The sequence below is a fragment of the Musca vetustissima genome, unplaced genomic scaffold, assembly GCF_032173495.1.
Source record: "Musca vetustissima isolate MV318-11 ecotype Yass unplaced genomic scaffold, APGP_CSIRO_Mvet_v1 utg13603, whole genome shotgun sequence".
Classification (NCBI taxonomy): Eukaryota; Metazoa; Arthropoda; class Insecta; order Diptera; family Muscidae; genus Musca; species Musca vetustissima.
Window position 1 is genome coordinate 1 of NW_026883815.1, and position 20,169 is coordinate 20,169.

Genomic DNA, 20,169 nt, shown 5'->3' on the forward strand with positions numbered 1-20,169 from the left:
GATCATTTTGAGACACTTTTTAAGGCTTTGGTTTCTACGATCTTGACAGTGGCATTTATTGTTGGTATCCTATTGACAGTTACCGGCAAGGTGTCGCCATGGACTGGTCGTTTCTATTCTCTATTGGATCCCTCATATGCCAAAAATCACATTCCCATTATTGCCTCGGTTTCGGAACATCAACCCACCTCATGGTCTTCATTCTATTTTGATCTACAGGTAGGTTTCAATGAAATATTAAAATTTAACTGCAAATTTCACATATTTCCCAAATATCTATCCTCATTCATGATGATATCATAGAGCGTTAATGAGTACACCTTAATGTTACCCATTGATTACACACACTTTGATCGCTGATGATCTCTTACAATGAGTTTTGGGGGCTCATCTCAGAAGTCTTTTTTAACAATCGAGATGTGCCGCAAAACTCTACATGTTCCATTCCTAATTTTCCATCAATACCTAACCCATTTTTAAACATTCTGGATTCTCGAAGCTAGAAGTTATTTCGAAGAACATATTTAATCTATTTTTTTATTATTTTTTTCAGATTCTGGTATTCCTCTTCCCGGCTGGGTTATACTTTTGCTTTGTCAAACTAACCGATGCCAATATCTTCATTATACTCTACGGTGTCACTAGTATTTATTTTGCTGGTGTTATGGTACGTTTAATGTTGGTCTTGGCCCCGGTTATGTGTGTCCTCTCCGGCATTGCTGTATCACATTTATTGGCAAAATATATACAATCGATAGAGGTGGCATCGGCCGCAGAGAAGAAGCCAGTTGAAAGTAAACGTCAATATAAAAAGATGGAACAACAAAGTGGTGGCATTAAAAAGGAAGTGGCCATCACGTTTGTGGGCATTGTAACAATGATGTTAATTGTCTACACATTCCATTGTACCTGGGTGACTTCGGAAGCATATTCATCGCCCAGCATTGTTTTGAGTGCCCGTTCACATGATGGCGGTCGTATCATTTTTGATGATTTTCGTGAGGCCTACTATTGGCTGCAAATGAATACACCTGAGGTAAGTTTACAACATCACTCCTCAAATGTTTGACCCTATTTTGAAGATTTTCAATATGATGAACACTTGTAATTCTTGATAGGAAGAGTATGACACATAATGAGTACTACAACTAAGCTGAATATAATTATTTAAACAATATTTTAAATCTTTATATTTTCATTTGAAATTAATTGAAAATCCCAATTTTTTCCTCTCTTCTTTTACAGGATGCCCGCATAATGTCCTGGTGGGATTATGGTTATCAAATAACAGCCATGGCAAATCGTACCATACTCGTTGATAACAATACCTGGAATAATACACACATATCGCGTGTTGGCCAAGCCATGGCCTCTTCGGAGGAGAAAGCATATGAAATAATGCGTGAACTTGATGTTGATTATGTCTTGGTGATATTCGGCGGCCTTACGGGCTATTCTTCCGATGATATTAACAAGTTCCTATGGATGGTGCGTATTGGTGGCAGTACCGATCGTGGTGCTCATATTAAAGAGAAGGATTATTATGCTGCCAATGGTGAATTCCGTGTCGATAAAGAAGGTTCGCCAACCCTGCTCAACTGTTTGATGTACAAAATGTGCTATTATCGTTTTGGACAAGTATACACCGAGGGCGGTAAACCACCAGGTTATGATCGTGTTCGGGCTGCAGAGATTGGTAATAAAGATTTTGAATTGGATGTGTTGGAAGAGGCATATACAACGGAACATTGGTTGGTGCGAATCTACAAAGTTAAGGATTTAAGTAATCGTGGTGTTTAAAAAGGAGACTACCGTTTTCTGCCATCATCGAATTCTTTTCTGTATCCTGATGAAACATTGTTGATCAATTCTTTTTTATTTTTATTTAGAAAAACACAGTATTTAAGAAGTTTCTTCTCCAAATTAATTATTGATGAATCTCTTTATTTTCGAAACTTAACTGATCTATTGCATCGAATACGAAACTAAAGCTAAAAAATTAGTTAACAAAATAAAAATTGCAAACAAAAAAGTATTAACCATTTATGGATAGCACAACCTAAATGCTCCATCTCTCGTATAAATTAAGACAACAAATTGTATCCCCAAATGCATACACCCATCCATGACACATGCAGGTTTTCTATAATAAAATATATATTTTATAAAAAAATTAAATTGTAATGGACTTTCATTTTGTGTAGAAGTGACAGAGGCTGTTTCCTGTCCTCTTATTTGAATAGAGGTCTGGAATTTTTAAGATGTGAATTTTTTAAAGGGTATTTTCAAAGAGAAGGCTAGGATATTTTAAAGAATAGTTTTTCAAAGCGTAACAGAAGAGGTGTGGATTTTTAAAGATTATTTTTTCAACGACCAACAGAGGCGTACCAAATTTAGTACACAATAGTACGAATTTCTAAAACCTCCTCACAACAAACCTATACCCCCATAGTGATCCTTAATCCAAGTTTCAGGATTCCAACTCTATCGATTTACTCACAACTCAAATTGTACCAAATTTAGTACACAGTAGTACACTTTCCAAAATATTCTACATACCCCAATCCTACCCCCCACACTGATCCTAAATCCACGTTTCAGGATTTCAACTCTATTGGTTCACCAAAAATTCAAATTTTACCAAATTTAGTACACAGTAGTACGAATTTCCACAACTTCCAACTTAACCCAATCTTACCCCCCACACTGATCCTAAATCCAAGTTTCAGGATTCCAACTCTATCGGTTCACCCACAATTTAAATTGTACCAAATTTAGTACAGAGTAGTACGAATTTCTAAACCCTCCTTCTTACCACAAACCTACATCCCCATACTGATCCTAAATCCAAGTTTCAGGTTTCCAACTCTATGGGTTCACCCACAATTTAAATTGTACCAAAATTAGAACACAGTAGTACGAATTTCCACAACTTCCAACTTAACCCAATCTTACCCCCCACACTGATCCTAAATCTAAGTTTCAGGATTCCAACTCCTTCGGTTCACCCACAATTATATTGTACCAAATTTAGTACAGAGTAGTACGAATTTTTAAAACCTTTTTACCTCTAACCTGCACGCCATAGTGATCCTAAATCCAAGCTTCATATTCCAACTCTATCGGTTTACTCACAATTCAAATTGTACCAAATTTATTACACAGTAGTACAAATTTCCACAACATCCTACTTAACTAAGCCTTCACCCCTATAATGATTCCAAATTAAAATTTTAGGATTTCAAATTGGTTCACCCACAATTCAAGTTGTACCAAGTATAGTACACAGTAGTACGAATTTCCAAAACTTCCTACTTAACCCAATCCTTCGTCCCACAGTGATCCTAAATCCAAGTTTCAGGATTTCAACTCAATCGGTTCACCCACAATTCAAATTGTACCAAATTTAGTACACATTAGTACAAATTTCTAAAACATTCTACATACCCCAACCCTTCACCCCCACAGTTATCCCAAATCCAAGTTTCAAGATTCCAAATCTATCGGTTCACTCACAATTCAAATTGTACCAAATTTAGTACACATTAGTACACATTTCTAAAACTTCCTACATATCTCAATCTTACACCTCAGCAGTTAGCCTGACTCCAAATTTCTTGATTTACCTAAAATTCAAATTGTACCAAATTTAGTACCCATAAGTATAAATTTCTTAAACTGAATCCTGACCCCAATGCTACACCCATACAGTGATCCTGACTCCAAATTTCATTGTTCCCGCTCTATCGGTTCACCCAAATCTAAATTGTACCAATTATAGTACGATTTACTACTTTTCGTACACGTAAGTAACAAATTTCCAAAACTACCTACATATTCCAATCCTACACTCCGACGATAATGTTAATTTTAAACATCAGGATTGTAGCTCGATTTGTATCTCCATATTAAATTTGTACCAAATATAGTATCATATAGTACTTTTCGTACACATGAATACACGCTTTCAAAACCATCTCCTTAAATAGACCCTACATCTCCACTCTAATTCGTATTCCAATTTTCAAGTTGTTAGCTCTATCCATTCACATGCTACCGAATTTGTACCAAAATTAGTACATTTTAGTACTTTTCGCACACTTATAGTTCGAATGTCCAAAAAACCCTTTGCTATATGTATTCTACACTCCATCAGTGTCCCTCGTATAAAATTTAAGAGTTCTAGCTCTACCGGTTCTCCAAATACAAATGGTGTCATATTTAGTACTTTTCGTACCGTTCTACTACGAATTTCCAAAACCGCAGCCTTATCTGTCACATTTAGACCAAGAGTGACCCTTACCCAAAATTTCAAGATTCTAGCTTCAGCCGTTTCTTCTGGGTGTGATGAATCGTTAAATCAGACAGTCAGTCAATCACTTTACTCTTTTAGGCGTAGATTTTTTAAAGAAATGTTCTCGAAGACTACCTCAATCTTGATTTTTTAATGACCTCAAGCATGGATTTTTAAGAATTTTTTAATGACTACCTCAATCTTGGATTTCTTTAAGACTTTTTTTAAATAAGTTCTAAAGAATATCTCAAGCCCTATTTTTCAATAGAAAAAAAAACAAATTTGAATTTGTGTTAAGTCATAATAAAATTGTATTATCTCCAAAACAGGATCTGTTTTCTTCCAATGTAAACTACATATGTACATACATATAATGTATAATTATATATTTATAAAAATTATTAAGTTCAGTGAGTTCCATTTACACCATTTTGGGCTGGTTTACCGCTGGCAATAAAACTCATTACGTCTATTTTAGTGGCTAGACCCTTGAGGACATCTTTGCCATCTGCAAAAACAAAAACAATTTAATTTTTAGACATTCAAAAATAAATTTAAAAATTAAAAATTTACCTTCTTTGTCAACAATCAGGACGCAGGGATCCACTTCCAAAACACGAGCCAATTTGCCCAAAATTGCCGAGGAGGGTATGCGAATGACACGCTTGTTAATGGCTTTCAGGGCCAATTCGTCAGTTTTACGATTCATGCTAACAATTTGATTAATCAAAGTCTCCTGGCCGACTGTGCCCAAAACGGAACTGTAGTAAATTGGAAATTATGTAATCAATTAAACGATTTATTGGATCAATTCTTCGATTGCTACACTAACTCACCCATCCTCCTCATCCAGCATTGTCAATTGATTTAAATTATTCTTCTTCATCAGCTCAATGGCTTCGGCAAATTTAACATCTGACTTAATGGTCAAGGGGGTGCTGAGTTTCAATTCGCTTACAGGTACGTTCCACCACCAATGTTGATGTTCATTGTTGACCTCCTTAAAGTCACGTGCCTCCATCCAATTATCCGAAACAAATTTAGTCATATAGTTGCGAATGCCATCGGGTAAAATGACAACACAACGTTGTCCCTCCTTCAGATTCTTGGCAAATCTCAAAGCAGCAGCCATGGCACCACCCGATGAACCGCCGCACAACAAACCCTCCTCAGCATTCAAACGACGACTCATGGGGAAGCAGTCCTTATCACCGATTTTAGTCCAAACATCGATTACCGAGTGATCCATTACGGTGGGTATGAAATCATAGCCAATACCTTCAACTTCGTAGAATTGAACATCGGATTCGTTCAATGTTTCGGGACGAGCCAAAACCGAACCGAAAGGATCAACGCCAACAATTTGGCATGAGGGCAGTTCCTCCTTGATTTTGCGGGCAATACCCGTTATGGTACCCGCTGTACCGGCACTGCACACAACCATATCGACTTTATTGTCCAATTGCCAGAGAATTTCAGCACCGGTACCATCATAATGGGCCAAAGGATTACCCGGATTGCGATACTGATCCAAAACAATGGAATTGGGTATTTCCTTTTGCAAACGTTGGGCAACACAAATCAAACCTTCAGGTGAATCGTAGGCCGCTTCGGTGGGTGTGCGAATAATTTTAGCGCCCAAGGCACGCAAAGCGTACACCTTTTCGTTGGACATTTTCTCGGGCATAACAATCAGACATTTGTAACCCTTTACGGCACAGGCCATGGCGAGACCAATGCCGGTGTTACCCGAGGTTGGTTCAATAATTGTGCAGCCCGGTTTAAGTAGACCCTTGTCTTCGGCATCTTGTACCATACGATAGCCAATGCGATCCTTGACCGAACCACCGGGATTCAGGAATTCACATTTGGCGTCTGAAATAAAAAGAGGGGGGTTTGAATTAAGGTATTCAAAAGGGGAGAATATTTTTTTCTATTGGAAAAAAGGCACAGAATCTGAGAATTTATTTTTAAGAAAAATCTGTCTTCAGTTTCTGAAGATTTTTCTGTTGGATGATGTCAGAAGATGAACACATATTTTCTTTGGTAAAATTTACGAAGGACTTAAAATAATCTGTTCTCAGATAATGAGGACTTTATTCTTTAGAAAAAAAATCGGTCCTCAGATTCTGTGAATATTTTTTTATAGACAAAATCTGTCCTCAGATTCTTAGGACTTTTTTCTATAAAAAAACTGTTCTCAGATTCTGAGGAATTTTTTCATATAGAAAAAAAGTCTGAAAAAAGTATCTGTTGCTTTTCTATTGAAAAAATTGTCCTCAGAACAATTTTTTCAATAGATAAGCAAAGCAAAGAAGCTGAGGACATATCATTTTTTTCTATATGAAGGAAAAAGTCCTCAGAATCTGAAAAAAGTCCTCAGAATTTGAGGACAGATTCTGAGGACTTTTTTCAAGGGACAGTTTCCTTCATATAGAAAAAATGATCTGTCCTCAACTTCTGTGCTTTGCTTTTCTATTGAAAAAATTGTCATCAGCTTTTAAAGATTATTTTTAATAGAAAAGTCTTTAGAAGAGGACATATTTTTTTCTATAAAGAATAGGTCGTCAGCTTCTGAGGATTTTTAGGGAAGTGTATGTCTTCAGATTCTCAGGATTGTTTTCTACAGAAGAAATCAGTTTTCTATCTTGGAGATTTTCTGTCCTAAGGTTGTTAAGGAATTTGCCTTCAGTTCCCGTGTCCATTCATACTTACACATTTCACATTTAATACCCTCCGATTTGGGAATATTGTTCAGTTTCACCAAAGGGGTGCAGCCAATGGCCTCCAAAATGTTGGGTGTTATTTTCTGACGATGGGCACTGAAATAAAACGAAACAACATTAAAAATGGGGTGTGAAGCTATGAAGTGCAAACAAAAACTTACATTCCTCGTTGAGTGTGTGGTGTCTTTTCCTTGGTGCCCAATTTCCAGGGACATTTTGAGGGTTTACCAGGATCAATGAAATCCTTTGGTCTTTCATAGGGTTTTGGGGCAGGCATTTTGCTGTTATCTTCTTAATGAGTTTTCGGGGCTGCAAGAGAGGAAAGAAGGAAGGAATTTAGACTTCCGCGTTTGCTCGTGCTGGCAACAGAACTGTCCGCGTTTGTCCGAATGTGATTATATTTTTATGTTGGGATCCTCCTATCGCTATTCTTTTAATCTAATAAATTGCGGTTGTGGTTAATTGTTTTTTTCTTGTTTGTGCTTGCTGTAGAAATTTCTGTGCGATAGCTCGACTTCGTGAGCTGAGTAAGACGACAAACAGCAGCTTAACGCAAGCAATTAGTCGCAACTGATAATGAATTGTGGAGATTTGCGTATAATTTCACGCTTTGCCATGTGTGATGCTTAAAGAATGTGGACAATAAGGGGATCGAATGGGACAACGCCTCTATTTTGTTATTAACAAGAAAAAAATAAATAAACTTGATTAACGTAATTAGCCGCTTAAAATATGAATGGTTTATTATTGCAGACTAGTTGGGGTTTGTCATTATCTTCATGACCTGACTTTTTTGATAATGGCGTGACGTTCTTTTCTAACTCATACATGTTTTTATTAAATCGAAACCAATAAAAAATCGACGCCTCTGAGGGTTCTCACTTGTTTGAGCGAATTGTTCAAATCATGGTTGTCTTTAGTTCCAGCAATTTTTGGACCAGCAGAATGCTTGTAAAAAAATTGTCGGTCGCGATATTTAAATCCTTGAATATAATATGAATGGACGGCAACCCAGTTTTAACCCACCGCATCCCGTCGGCGGCAATTTTAATTTAATGCATTACGTCTCGGGATGTACTTAAAATACTCGTTCCCTCATCATCGATGTCAGAACGATTTCTTGTTACGATACAAATTAAAGTTTTCCTCTTCACTATCTGAAGATCCTTCTATTATCAGTTTCAGTGAATTTAGGATATTCACCGTACACATCAATTTTGCCTAATTCATATTTTTCTTCTTCGGAGGACACCTCAGAACAATCCTAATCATTGATCTGGGTAATATTAGACAAATTCTTATTATATCTCGTATTTCTACTCATGATTGCTAGAAAAAGGGTGATCGGTGAAAGTATAAAGATACTGTATACAAATTCAATTATCATATTGTAAACACCTATAATAAGCGGAGACTCTCTGCACGATAGCACTTAGATATAGGTTAGGTTTGGGGTCCGTCAGGTCCGTTGTGATCATCCACGAGAAGAAAAGAGATAAGGAGAGATCTATAGGGGAGAGAAGATTGGGGAAATAAAGACAGATGAGAAGCTTACAAAAAGATATGAGAAGGTAAGTTTGGAATAATGTCGATGGCTATAGAGATCAGACAGAAGATATATTACGTGGACAGTGACACAGAAGATGTTCAATTGTCTCCGTCTCCTCCTCGTCAATGCAGAGACTACAGTAAACAATTGCATCAAGATCCCATTTACTAGTAAAGGCCCTGATATTGCAATGACTAGTACTGATTCCTGTCATTACTCTTTTTTCAGCTTTGCTCAGGTTCAACAGAGAGTGCGTCCTTTTGGTAGACAGAGTCGGCCAAATGGATCTTGACACGTTGCACCTAGGTTCATTGTTCCAAAGTTCATAGGCTTTTTCGTCGAAGAACGCCTCAAAGGTCCCCTAGGTTCATTGTTCCAAAGTTCATAGGCTCTTTCGTCGAAGAACGCCTCAAAGGTCCCGCAAAGATGACATATGGGTGGTTTGATTGAGTCATCAATTACTAGATCTGTGGATTGAGATCCTCGTCTAGCTAATTCGTCTGCTGTCACGGTGTCCTGGTACCCAACACAGCCGATTGCTGTAAGTAAGTTCTTCCAAAGATGTTCTACACTTGACGACGGCCTCAGATTTGATGGCTTTAACAGCCGCTTGACTATCTACGAAGATATTTACCGGTTCAACGACCTCTGTATCCAGACTTTTTATCAAACCCGCTGCCTTTCAAATCGGGAAGATTTCAGCTTGGAAAAAAACTACAGTCGCAATCCAACTTGTAAGTAAGCTCAAGGCCTAGCCTTTCACAGTAGACGCCTGTCCCTGTACCTTCTTCCATCTTGGATCCGTCTGTTTAGAACGCCAGACCGTTCAGAGGAGGGTTACTTCGGTTCCAGTCGTATCTACTAGGAATAACGTAGTCAAATCTCAGGACTAGTGATATATAGTCACTTAGTTTCACGCGTTGGTCCAATGTCATACCTGGCTCGTTCAAGATACGACCATGCCTAAAGGTACAAGGTAGTTGACAGTCCAGGATTGTGCCAAGGTACTTTGCTTCGGGAGATAGATGAAGTTGCACTCCATTCAGTGTTGGTGAAGCAAAAACGCCGAGCATACGATTCCTAGGGAACATTACCAGTTCCGTCTTTGTCTGGCCCAACGTGACAGCGTCTGTAAGGCTCTTAGATCTTAGTTCACTTTATCGAAGCGGTATTGACACAACGAATTGAGGGTATCGCAATCAAAACTTTTTCATTTCATTCTTATATTTATTATTCGAAGAGTGATGAAAAATCATTACCAGCATAGCTGTGACCAAACTGCAATCGATTTTGTTTGTACTTTGAACATACAAATTACTCCTCTTTTGCTTTATATTTTTATTGATATCGAAGACTTTTTAATGTGTTTTGTCATAGGTGGACCATTTTCACTGTGACCCACTGTAAGTCCCTGTCCACACTTAAAATAGTTCCTAAATGTTATCAAAAATAATTAAAAATTCCCTACTGCTTGGTTTGATTGTCGTTAGAAATTTTTTTTTTTTTGAAAAATTCATCTTTCACAAAAATCTGGTATTTCAATACATACATATGTATATAACGAAAAACACTATCTCTGAACATATACAGTGGCGAGCAGAAACGAGTACATGTTTGCATTTTGGACACTTTTTACGTCATGAAAATAAAACTAAAGAAGCTAATTCAAAAATGTTGGTGGCATTTTATTGGGCTAAATTTAAAAATCTAACTCTTAAAAATAACTAAAAAAAATAAAGAAAACGAAATCAACTCCCATGTACTCACTTTTGCACGTCTGCATTTTTTAATAATGTGCATAAAAGGAATGTAAAATCAAGTTTTTTTTAAATCTTTTTTTGGTTTTCATTAGTTTTTTTAACAAAATATCTAAGTTCTACACCATTTAAATCCCGTTTACGAAAAAATTGTACAAAGTTTTGTAAAAAAAAATAAATAATATCATATAATAAATAATATCATATATATCAAATAATAATAAATCAAGAAGAAATATATAACCACTGAAGAGGCCATTCGGAAAAACTGAAAAATCTGCTCTACCCTGGAAATTGCAAAGGGACTTAAATTGTGTCAATTATTGGGTATGGGTACAAAAACGGTGTTCCGTTGTTCCCAAACCTCAAATTAGAGGTCGTACACCGCTTATAAGTTGTGTGGACCCACGTCTAATGATAAGGGAAATGTAATTTGATAAGTTTTAAAACCAAAATATGCTTCGTAAGTGAAGAACCCTTCCCGACATTGGATATAGCAGCATTAAAAAAAGACTAAAAACCTGTTTTATAGGAAAAAACTGCAAAATAAGGGTAAAGACTTTTCAACTGGACCAAAAGTTGAACTGTAGTCAACTGGAAACGTGTGATCGGGTCCGACGAATCCAAATTCAACCGTTTTCAATAAGCATTTTTGGTGATGAAAACTAATTCAAAGACCAAATGTGAAGCACGGTTGAGGAATTGCCATGGTATGCGTAGGCTTTAACTAGTGAGTCCAGGACCGAGGTTAAAAAAATTTACAATATAATAATGAAAGAAGTCCATTTAGATCATTGTAGATTCATATCAGTCAGTTTAGGTAGCTATTATGTGCAGGACGGTGATCAAAGATATACGTCAAAATTCGTGAGAGAATATCTTCGTGAGGAAAATTTTGAATTACACAGTGGTCAGCACAAAGTTTCGACATCAATCCGAATGATAATTTGGGCCCAATCGCAAAGAGAGAGGTGGGATAGTACCAATCAGCCCCTAATAATTTAGACGAATTTTGGCTGTAGATATGAGGTGATTGGAAGAAATTGTACTAAAATTGGTTGAAAATATGCCAAATTTCATAAATGATACATTAAAAATATAAAACTACGGTATAATTAATAAAAATATTCGAATTCTGCAAATTTGTTCAAAAGTGCAAAAGTGAGTACATTGGAGTTGATTTACTTTTCTCTGTTTTTTTCCTTAGAAATTAAAGATTTAAAATCTTTAACTTTAGGTTGATTTGTTAGGTACGAAATACGTTATAAAATGCAACCAACATTTTTGAATATGCTTTTATATTCTTATTTTTATGACGTAAATAGTGTCCAATGTTCAAACATGTACTCATTTCTGCTCGTCACTGTATATGTACGTATGTATAAAAAATATAGATAAAACCAAAAGAAACACGCTGTGCGTTCTTCCAATAATAATTTCCTGTCATTTCTCGACTATCTCTGCGTTGCTGCTGTCAAAGGCCGGCAGTAGTAGAAGAAGATATAATTCTTTAGGCATATGGGAGGTAATAGCTACATGCGCACACAAGCATGTTGTTGTTGTGGGAGACTATAAAAATAATTGAACATTTGTTTTTAAATCAAAACGTAATTTAAAAAATGTAACGTTTTTTTTAAATAGGGTAGCCACTAGCAGCACAAAGAAATACACTATTTTTTTTATTTGTAACCCATTAAAAGGATGTCAAGTAACAACAATGTAACTGTTGACTTGTTATGAGAGCATAACATTGAATTAACATAACTCTGCTCTCTTTCTCTATCTCACACACTTTTTCTCCTTTCTTATGTGTTCTCATAAGCACACATGTTTTCACTGACACACGAAACAAAAGTTAACACGCGTTTAGTAATATTTAGATTAAAAATAAAAACAAATTATCAGTTTTTAATTTAATTATAAACATTTTGTGGCTATATACCTATATTTATATATTAATTGGCAACACTATCATTATTGTTTTACTAACAACAACTACACTAATATCAAACTTGTTTTGTTCTGTACATCTCTCTCACATTATCTTCACTGTAATTTACATATGTATATGGAACACTCAGTCACAAAACAACGGCAGAAAAAACATCCTCTTTAGAATTGGAAAATTTTCTCTGTTGTTAATTGTTACCACATGTTTTTTCTACCATTGTAATGCGATGTACACAATTTACAATTGTTGTTGTTGCTGTTGTCATTGCTGTTTACCTTAAGAAAAAATCTATTGTGTGTTTGTTTTTTAGAGCAAGAACAAATAAAAAAATTATAAATTAAAATCACTGCCAATTGTTTGAGGAACTGCTGCTCTACGAACACACACTCACACAATTTTTTTTAACACACGAATCAACGGAGGATATCACACCACGCGCCCCCAGCTCAATCAGAGTTTTTATGACTACTGACAGCCACCGAACCTATCCAAGAATTTATAACCTCATTAATGTGCCCAAAGTAAATATTCTCAGTCAATGAAAACATACATACACACACACGCACAAACATACCTATTCACAGATGTAGTGTACATATGTATGTTGTGAGGTATCCACTCTCCCGGCATGTTCATCTCTCAATGCCGGTTTTTGTTGTTGCTGTTCTTTTTTTTTGTGTTGACCCCCATTTGTTTGTCGTAGAACAACGTGTTGGCATCGTCAGCTGCACCATTTCCATATGGAAATTCGGAGACAGAACCTGTACTAGAAAACTGGGTTGGGGCATTCATAGGCATGGGAAAAACTGAATTTTGAGAGGGAACTAACTTGACTCGTATAAGAAAAAATTTACTTATAATCATTCAAATGATCATCGCCCTTACAGGAAAAACGCAAATAAACGGAAACAAAAAATATAAAAAAATTGTACCATATACAAGCATTATCATAATAATAGGTACACCAATGTTAAGTAAAAATAAAATGGCGAGAAGGCCAACTGTGTAACTTGAAAACTACAGCTCCGAGGCAGTCAAAGATGTTATATGTATACCTTCATTACTTACTTAATCAGCTGGCTTGTTACAAAACGGATGTTCCATAAGCCGAGCTTAAAAAAAATTTCCAAGCACCATGTACCGACATGTTGTCTTCTACTTGGTCTTTCCACCTAATTCGTGGCCTTTCCCTTCTGCGTAAACCATCAGTAGGCTCGCTTTTTTGAGCTGGGACATTCTCAATCATTCGCACAACATGGCCTAGCCACCGTAGTCGCTGCAGCTCATATATATTGTAAAGCTCGTGGTTCATTCGCCGCCGATATTCACCGTCAACGCAGATCGGCCCGTAGATCTTTCGGAGAATTTTTCTCTCGAACACCCCAAGAGCTACCTCATCTGCTTGAGCAGATGCTTCAGATCCATATAATTGCACGGGTAGTATCAGCGTCTTGTCTTGAGGTGGCCCTGTTTCTAAACTGCTTACTTAGACCATGTAGCATCAGTTGGCCAGCACTATCTTTCTCCGAATTTCAAAACTGATTTTATTTAATCTTCTTCTTCTTAGCTGGCTTGTTACAGAACGATTGTTCCATAAGCCAAGCTTAAAAAATATTTCCAAGCGCGTCGGACTGGTGCGCATCCCTCCAATTTGAAAGACCACGTTCCAAGATGTTGTTTTCTACTTGGTCTTTCCATCTGATTCGTGGCCTTCCCCTTCTGTGTGAAGCTGGGGCATTCTTATTCATTCACACAACATGGCCTAGTAGCTGTAGCTCAATACGTTGATATCCGCGTATAGATTGTAAAGGTCGTGGTTCATTCGACGCCGATATTCACCGTCGACGCAGATCGGCCCGTAGATCTTTCGGAGAATTTTTCTCTCGAACACCCCAAGAGCTGCCGCATCTGCTTGCGCAAGTACCCATGCTTCAGATCCATATAAAAGCACGGGTAGTATCAGGGTCTTGTCCTGAGGTGACCAACACTATCCTTGGCCAACACTATGCTTCTCCGAATATCAAAACTGATGACATTAGTTATATTTTTGGTGGTACCATGGTTTAAACAATCTTTAACTACCTCAAAGCTGTAGTTCTCAAGTTCCACAGTTGTTCCGAGCCTATTGGACGTCTTGCGCGTTGATACCATCAGCTTGGTGTTCTCGCCATTTACTGAAAGACCCACTTTGGCAGAACTCTTCTCAATTTGTTCAAAGGTGGCTGTTACCGCTCACAATGTTCGACCCATTATATCGATGTCATCGGCGTAGGCGAGTAACATGTGTTGTTTGGTGTACAGAGTGTCATTTTTGTTCACCTTTGCGTCTCGTATGACCTTTTCCAGCAAGATGTCAAAAATATCAAACGACAAACTGTCACCTTGCCTGAATCCTCGTTCGGTATTGAAGCGCTCCGTTAGGTCCTTTCCGACATTAACTGCTGACCTTGTACCACTTAAAGTTATCCTGCATAGCCGTATTAATTTTGCGGGAATGCCGAACGTAGACATGACTTTAAACTCCTCTGAACGGATAGGGGTGCCGAATGCGGCTTTACAGTCCACGAATAGGTGGAATATGTCGATGTGTGAAAATTTGGTCAATGGTGGGATTTGCCTGGTCTGAAGCCGCATTTGTATGGTCCAATAGTGTCATAGACCATTGGCTTCCGTCGTTCACACCGCACACTGGATAACACTTAATATGCGATGGGAATAAGACAAATTCCTCTATAGATGGCACATATAGTCATGTCTCTTTTTTTGTGCACGGGACACAGGATGCTGAGGTTCCAATCATTGGGCATGCATTCCACTAGCCAAATTGTACTACTCAGCTGGTGTATGCTTCTGACCATTATCTGACCACTAGTCTTGAATAGATCGGCTGATAACCGATACGCTCCTGTTGCTGTTTGTTCTTCAGCCGATTAATTGCTATTCTGATCTCATCTTGGCTAGGTATCTTCTTCACGGCCAGAAGCTTTTCAAAATGCTCCTTCCAGAAGGACAACACGGAGTCTGTATCTGCCTACGCGATTCTTTTTATAAAAGTCAAGATCTTTCATTAAAAAATCACCACCCCTCAAGAAGAGTTAGGGCACAATCTTATTTACTTCTGGGAAATGGTGTCAATTGTTCGGAGCAAATGTTAGATTTCTCTTCGACTATATAAGAGAAGAATATTACTGCTGATATACTGCGTCTATGTTAAGACTATACACAGTTTCACAGCTAATAATATAGATGGCGCTCTTGAAGTTTTAAACAACATTTTCTAACGGAAGGGGGGGGGGGGTTGTATTTTCAAATGGGAACCTAGTAGAGCATTTGAAGATTATATCAAAATTTGGATGTAGCCTCAAATATAAACGGCAATCTCTTTAAGTATTTGTATTATATGAAGGTAATTTGAGTTCCGCCTACGGCGAGCAGAGCTGAATGCTATCGGACGCGTCCACAGGTTGCGGATATTGAAGAGCCCAATATTATTCATTAGATAACTGTGAATTTAAATAAACAGTAACGGGAAAACGGTGGGTCCTGGAAGAAAGTGTCATAGGAAATGACCGAGTGCTTACGATCCCAGGATCGAGGAGGCGAGATTGGTGGCTCTAAATATCCACTTCTCAGGCCATAGATCACTTTCTTCCTAAATGACCTTTCTAACGGTAGGATGTTAGGCGACCTCGTGCTACGGTTTGCAGTCAGATTCCCCCTTGTTGACACTTGGGCGCTTCAACATATTTTTTTCAGGCTTAGTTGCCGAGTCTTTACAATGGTTAGAGGCTATGCTGATCGTACAGAATCCTGTAAGGGATCTCTGAGTGTTGAGAAGTCAATCGAAGCGACAGTAATTCGGCATTCTGGGTTCTTACAGTGTGAAAATATACATTCGAAGAAAGTTTTCAAAATACATCCACATTTCGACATGGCGCCCAAGTAAAGAACCCATTTCATTTTTCATATTTTTTGACGATCCTAGCCGTATTTTACAATAGAAAGAGCGGTATTTTGACATTACTTTGTCGAAATAAAACTTCGCAGAACATTTTTACTATAGGATATTCACCCTATTTTTCAACCAAATTGGATGTTATTTATTCGCCGTTTTTTGGAGAATGGAAACTTCTGTGACGAAAATGTTCAAGATAGGTCCATATTTAAAGGTCCCACCCACTTGATTTTTTCGAAATTCGAAAATTGCAAATCTGTGAAAATTTTTCGAACAAAAACATTTTTTTAAGATCATTATTAGCGTGGATTTTTAAGGAATATTTTTAGAGGACCATTATAAGCGTGGATTTTTTTAAGAATATTTTTTGAGGGCCATTATAAGCGCGGATTTTTAAGTATATTTTTCGAGGACCATTATAAGCGTGGATTTGTTAAAGAATATTTTTGAGGATCATTTTAAGTTCGGATTTTTAAGGAATATTTAAGACGTGGATTTTTTTAGACTATTTTTTGAGGAAGCTCGAATGATCTTAGATTTTTTTAAAGAATAAAAAAAAATATTTTTTTGAGGTAGCAACAGATGAACAATGTTTTTTTTAATTATAAAAAGAAAAAAAATTAAATGTATAATTATACATTTAAAAAAACAATGAAGATCAGTGTGTTCCGTTAACACCATTTTGGGCTGGTTTACCGCTGGCAATGAAACTCATCACGTCCATTTTGGTGGCTAGACCCTTGAGAACATCTTTGCCATCTGCAATAACAAAATCAATTTCAGACATTCAAAAAAATATGAAAAATTTACCTTCTTTGTCAACAATCAGGACGCAGGGATCCACTTCCAAAATACGAGCCAATTTACCCAATATTGCCGAGGAAGGTATACGAATGATACGCTTGTTAACGGCTTTCAAGACCACTTCGTCAGTTTTACGATTCATGGTAACAATTTGATTGATTAATGTCTCCTGGCCAACGGTGCCCAAAATGGATCTGGAATAAATTGGAAATTATGTAATTAATTAGAGGATCTTTTGGATTGGATCTTATATTTTGCTATTGACAAACTCACCCATCCTCCTCATCCAAAATGGTTATTTGATCTAAATGGTTTTTCTTCATCAGCTCAATGGCATCGGCAAATTTAACATCCGATTTAATGGTCAAGGGGTTGCAGAGTTTCAATTCGCTTACAGGTACATTCCACCACCAATGTTCATGTTCATTGGTGACCTCCTTTAAGTCGCGTGCCTCCATCCAATTATCCGAAACAAACCTGGTCATATAGTTGCGAATGCCATCGGGTAAGATGACAACACAGCGTTGTCCCTCCTTCAGGTTCTTGGCAAATCTCAAAGCCGCAGCCATGGCACCACCCGATGAACCGCCACACAACAAACCCTCCTCGGCAATCAAACGACGACTCATGGGGAAACAGTCCTTATCAGTTATTTTAGCCCAAACATCGATTACCGAATGGTCCATAACGGTGGGTGTGAAAACATAGCCAATACCCTCCACCTCATAGGATTGAATATCAGTTTTGTTCAATGTTTCGGGTCGGGCCAAAACCGAACCGAAAGGATCAACGCCAACAATTTGGCATGATGGCAATTCCTCTTTGATTTTGCGGGCGACACCCGTTATGGTACCCCCCGTACCGGCACCGCACACAACCATATCGACCTTATTGTCCAATTGCCAGAGAATTTCCGCAGCCGTACCATCGTAATGGGCCAAAGGATTTCCAGGATTGCGATACTGATCCATAACAATGGAATTGGGTATTTCCTTTTGCAAACGTTGGGCCACAGTAATCAGACCTTCAGGTGAATCGTACGGTGCTTCGTTGGGTGTACGAACAACTTTGGCGCCCAAGGCGTGCAAAGCGTACACCTTTTCATTGGACATCTTCTCGGGCATAACAATCAGACATTTGTAACCCTTAATGGCACAGGCCATGGCGAGACCAATACCGGTGTTACCCGAGGTTGGTTCGATAATTGTACAGCCCGGTTTAAGTAGACCCTTATCTTCGGCATCTTGTACCATACGATAGCCAATGCGGTCCTTGATCGAACCACCGGGATTTAAGAATTCACATTTGGCGTCTGGAATAAAAAAAGAGAAATTATTTTTTCTTTTATAGGAAAAAATAGGTCCTCAATTTCTGTTTTTTTTTTATGAAAAAAAATTGTTTTCAGATTCTGAGCAATTTTTTCCATTGAAAAAAATCAGAGCTTAGCTTCTGAGGATTGTTTTCTATAGGAAAAAATCAGAGCTCATCTTCAAAGGGATTTTTTCTATAGGATAAAATCAGAGCTCAACTTCTGAGGAATTTTTTAATCGGAAAAAAATCAGAGCTCAGTTTTTTAGGAATTTTTTCGATAGGAAAAAATCAGAGCTCAGCTTCAGAGCAATTTTTTCTTCCTTTCAGGATTTTTTTACAGAAAAAAATCTGCCTTAAAATTCTGAAGATTTTTTTCCGAAAAAAATCTGTCCTTTGCATTTACGACAAAATGCTTCTATAGAAAAAATCTGTTCTCATCTTATGACTAATTTTGTTTTCTATAGAAAAAAAATCTACTCTCAGCTTCTGAGAAATTATTCATACTTACACATTTCACATTTAATGCCCTCCGATTTGGGAATATTATTCAGTTTTACCAAAGGAGTACAGCCAATGGTCTCTAAAATATTGGCGCTAATTTTCTGGCGATGGACACTGAAATAAAAAAGGAGCAACATAAGAATAATTAAATAAATCGATTAAAGAAAATAATGATAGTCGAAACTTACATTCCCCGTTGAGTGTGTGGTGTCTTTTCTTTGGTGCCCAATTTCCAGGGACATTTTGAGGGTTTTCCAGGATCAATGAAATCCTTTGGTCTTTCATAGGGTTTTGGGGCAGGCATTTTTTTGCTGTTTTTTATTTTCTTCTTGAAAGGTTTCTAGGCTGCAAGGAAAGAAGGAGGGATGATTATCCACAAGATTATAACAAAAAAATCGACGACTTCCGCATTTGCTCGCGGTGGCAGAACTGAACTACTGCCCGCTTTTTTATGCAGTATGTTAACCTCGAATCTGTAGTTTCCATTTCCACAATTGGTCCAAGTCTACTGGACGTCTTGTGCGTTGCTACTATTAGCTTGGTCTTCTTGCCATTTACTGCCAGTTCCACTTTGGCAGGCTCCTCCATTCGTTCAAAAGTGGTTGTTACCGCAATGTTCGACTCATTATGTCGATGTCGTCAGCGTGGGCGAGTAACCACCATTTTCGTCTCTAATCCAAAAGTAGATTTTTAGACTTTTCGATTTTTGCCTTTGACTATAAAATCGACTTTTCGATCTTTCGATTTTGTGAAACTTGTTTCCGCTTAAGGTTTCCCTATAGTAGAGCCTTTTACAGAGCCATGACTTCACATCTTCATAGAAGAGCTGAAGAATCTTCTTAAATGTGACCACTAGACTCTTCTCGTAGAAGAGCAGATGGTCTGATTAGATTTTTAGAGGAAAGCTGGATGACGGCTTTTTAATGACGATCTGAAGGTCTTATTCTCCATAGAGACTTGAAGGTCTCGTTCTTCATAGAATAGCCGAAGCTCTTCTTTTTCATACAAGAGCTGGTGGGTATCCTTCTTCATAGAAAATCTGACGGTCATGGAAGAGAAATAGTCTTTTCAGAAAAAAGGAGAAAGAGCCAGAAAAACGTGAGCGTGAGCAAATCGAAATGTACAGGAATCAGAATGAAGTCCGAAAATTCTACCAACGGGTAAAACACCAAACCGAAGACTTTAGTGCAGGCATATGCTCCTGTAGAGATAAAGAAGGAAAGCTGGTGACAGATACAGACAACGTGCTGAGGATATGGAAGGAGCATTTTGAAAAACTTCTGGTATCAAATAGTAGCAGTGAAGCAGTGGATACGCCAGA

At 37.6% G+C, this 20,169-nt stretch overlaps 3 protein-coding genes and 1 non-coding gene across 4 annotated transcripts; 2 read left to right on the forward strand and 2 right to left on the reverse strand.

Annotated features, from left to right (window-relative positions):
- Nucleotides 1-6: 6 nt before the first annotated feature.
- LOC133330813 (dolichyl-diphosphooligosaccharide--protein glycosyltransferase subunit STT3A-like) lies at nucleotides 7-1,800 on the forward strand (the record flags this gene model as incomplete). The annotated part of the gene is made up of 3 exons (XM_061539219.1): nucleotides 7-219; nucleotides 554-1,036; nucleotides 1,246-1,800. Coding segments are annotated over 3 exons (1,251 nt in total), but the record flags the coding sequence as incomplete, so codon positions are not given.
- LOC133330816 (small nucleolar RNA Me28S-U3344) lies at nucleotides 1,085-1,164 on the forward strand. Its single transcript, XR_009754360.1, has one exon. It is a non-coding gene; the product is annotated as a small nucleolar RNA Me28S-U3344 (small nucleolar RNA).
- Nucleotides 1,801-4,701: 2,901 nt separating the features above from the next.
- LOC133330810 (cystathionine beta-synthase-like) lies at nucleotides 4,702-7,312 on the reverse strand. Its single transcript, XM_061539217.1, has 5 exons — nucleotides 7,182-7,312; nucleotides 7,010-7,116; nucleotides 5,131-6,169; nucleotides 4,868-5,055; nucleotides 4,702-4,802 (listed from the first exon to the last, which is right to left on the reverse strand). Exons 1-5 carry the CDS (start codon nucleotides 7,295-7,297, stop codon nucleotides 4,702-4,704), a joined length of 1,551 nt encoding a protein of 516 aa, XP_061395201.1. The 5' UTR covers nucleotides 7,298-7,312.
- Nucleotides 7,313-16,888: 9,576 nt separating this feature from the next.
- LOC133330814 (cystathionine beta-synthase-like) lies at nucleotides 16,889-19,170 on the reverse strand. Its single transcript, XM_061539220.1, has 5 exons — nucleotides 19,037-19,170; nucleotides 18,856-18,962; nucleotides 17,310-18,348; nucleotides 17,043-17,230; nucleotides 16,889-16,991 (listed from the first exon to the last, which is right to left on the reverse strand). The coding sequence occupies exons 1-5, from the start codon at nucleotides 19,150-19,152 to the stop codon at nucleotides 16,891-16,893; spliced, it is 1,551 nt and encodes a 516-aa protein (XP_061395204.1). The 5' UTR covers nucleotides 19,153-19,170; the 3' UTR covers nucleotides 16,889-16,890.
- Nucleotides 19,171-20,169: the final 999 nt, after the last annotated feature.

What these genes read in the sequence shown, in the direction of transcription:
- LOC133330810 (XM_061539217.1), bottom strand. Translation starts at nt 7,297, where the DNA reads ATGCCTGCCCCAAAACCCTATGAAAGACCAAAGGATTTCATTGATCCT. An exon ending in CCACACACTCAACGAGGAAT is followed by an intron (nt 7,117 to 7,181) that starts GTAAGTTTTTGT and finishes GTTTTATTTCAG; the next exon opens with TGCCCATCGTCAGAAAATAA. An exon ending in GGGTATTAAATGTGAAATGT is followed by an intron (nt 6,170 to 7,009) that starts GTAAGTATGAAT and finishes TTTTTATTTCAG; the next exon opens with ACGCCAAATGTGAATTCCTG.
- LOC133330814 (XM_061539220.1), bottom strand. Translation starts at nt 19,152, where the DNA reads ATGCCTGCCCCAAAACCCTATGAAAGACCAAAGGATTTCATTGATCCT. An exon ending in CCACACACTCAACGGGGAAT is followed by an intron (nt 18,963 to 19,036) that starts GTAAGTTTCGAC and finishes TTTTTATTTCAG; the next exon opens with TGTCCATCGCCAGAAAATTA. An exon ending in ATTTTGGATGAGGAGGATGG is followed by an intron (nt 17,231 to 17,309) that starts GTGAGTTTGTCA and finishes AATTTATTCCAG; the next exon opens with ATCCATTTTGGGCACCGTTG.